At 36.6% G+C, this 787-nt stretch overlaps 1 protein-coding gene across 1 annotated transcript in view; it reads right to left on the bottom strand.

Annotated features, from left to right (window-relative positions):
• Nucleotides 1-769: 769 nt before the first annotated feature.
• The window catches only part of LOC107572330 (E3 ubiquitin/ISG15 ligase TRIM25-like), a 14,869-nt gene continuing 14,851 nt past the window's right edge, over nt 770-787 (bottom strand). The window contains exon 3 of the mRNA XM_016258758.1: nt 770-784. Within this exon, the coding sequence (XP_016114244.1) occupies nt 770-784 (15 nt within the window). The remainder of the gene's footprint in view (nt 785-787) is intronic.

Below are 787 nucleotides of genomic sequence, written 5' to 3'. Positions count from 1 at the left end.
TCAGGAGGAGCTGAGAGAGACTGGAAACTCTACAGAAAACAGAAAGCTCTTGTTGACTGTCTGATTTTAGTAGCTCACCTCAATCCAGCACTTTCACAGCATCAGCTTCATTCTTCATTCTTCTCATATTCATTGTATTACATTAGAGCTACAGATTCCAGTATTTGCCACTTACACTATATGTGAACTTTCTAGGAAATTAGCACATCAATGGAGTCTGATTGTAGGGATGAGTAGGTTTGCTCAGGAAAAGCAGATCAAAGGCTATGATTGGATTGACCATTATTTATAACTTTAGAGCGGTTAGAGACACTGAATCTTCCCAAGGACCCTTAAAACTGGTTAAAATTGACATGTTTTTGACGTTCCATACACAAGAAATCAAACATCTTGTTTAGCCTACATTTGCATTCTGCATTCTACATTACATTCTGCAGGACAAAAAATATTGTTTATAGACTACAACTTTAATGAAGGCTACTATTAAACTACTATACAGAATAGTGAATATAATGCATATTGGGGTGAATATTTACTAGTCGCCATAATACCTAATTTCACCAGTAGCCTGGATTAGATTTAAATAAGTACATTATATTACTGGATATGCAAAAAGCCTAAAAGAGCTAAAAGCCATTTGTAAGCAGCGTCTCTTTCAGAAGAAGATGATGAGTCTGACTGATGATTATATAATAACACACTCATGAACTGTCTCTGTGAGTCTCTGTCACAGCAGGATCTGGCTCAAGTCCACTATGATCCTGTTCTTCTAGATCTCTGTTACCTG

This window comes from Sinocyclocheilus grahami, unplaced genomic scaffold (genome assembly GCF_001515645.1).
Source record: "Sinocyclocheilus grahami isolate Dianchi unplaced genomic scaffold, SAMN03320097.WGS_v1.1 scaffold1736.1, whole genome shotgun sequence".
Lineage (NCBI taxonomy): Eukaryota > Metazoa > Chordata > Actinopteri > Cypriniformes > Cyprinidae > Sinocyclocheilus > Sinocyclocheilus grahami.
The sequence above is the reverse complement of the archived record's forward strand: the minus strand, read 5'-3'. Positions and strand labels throughout refer to the sequence as shown.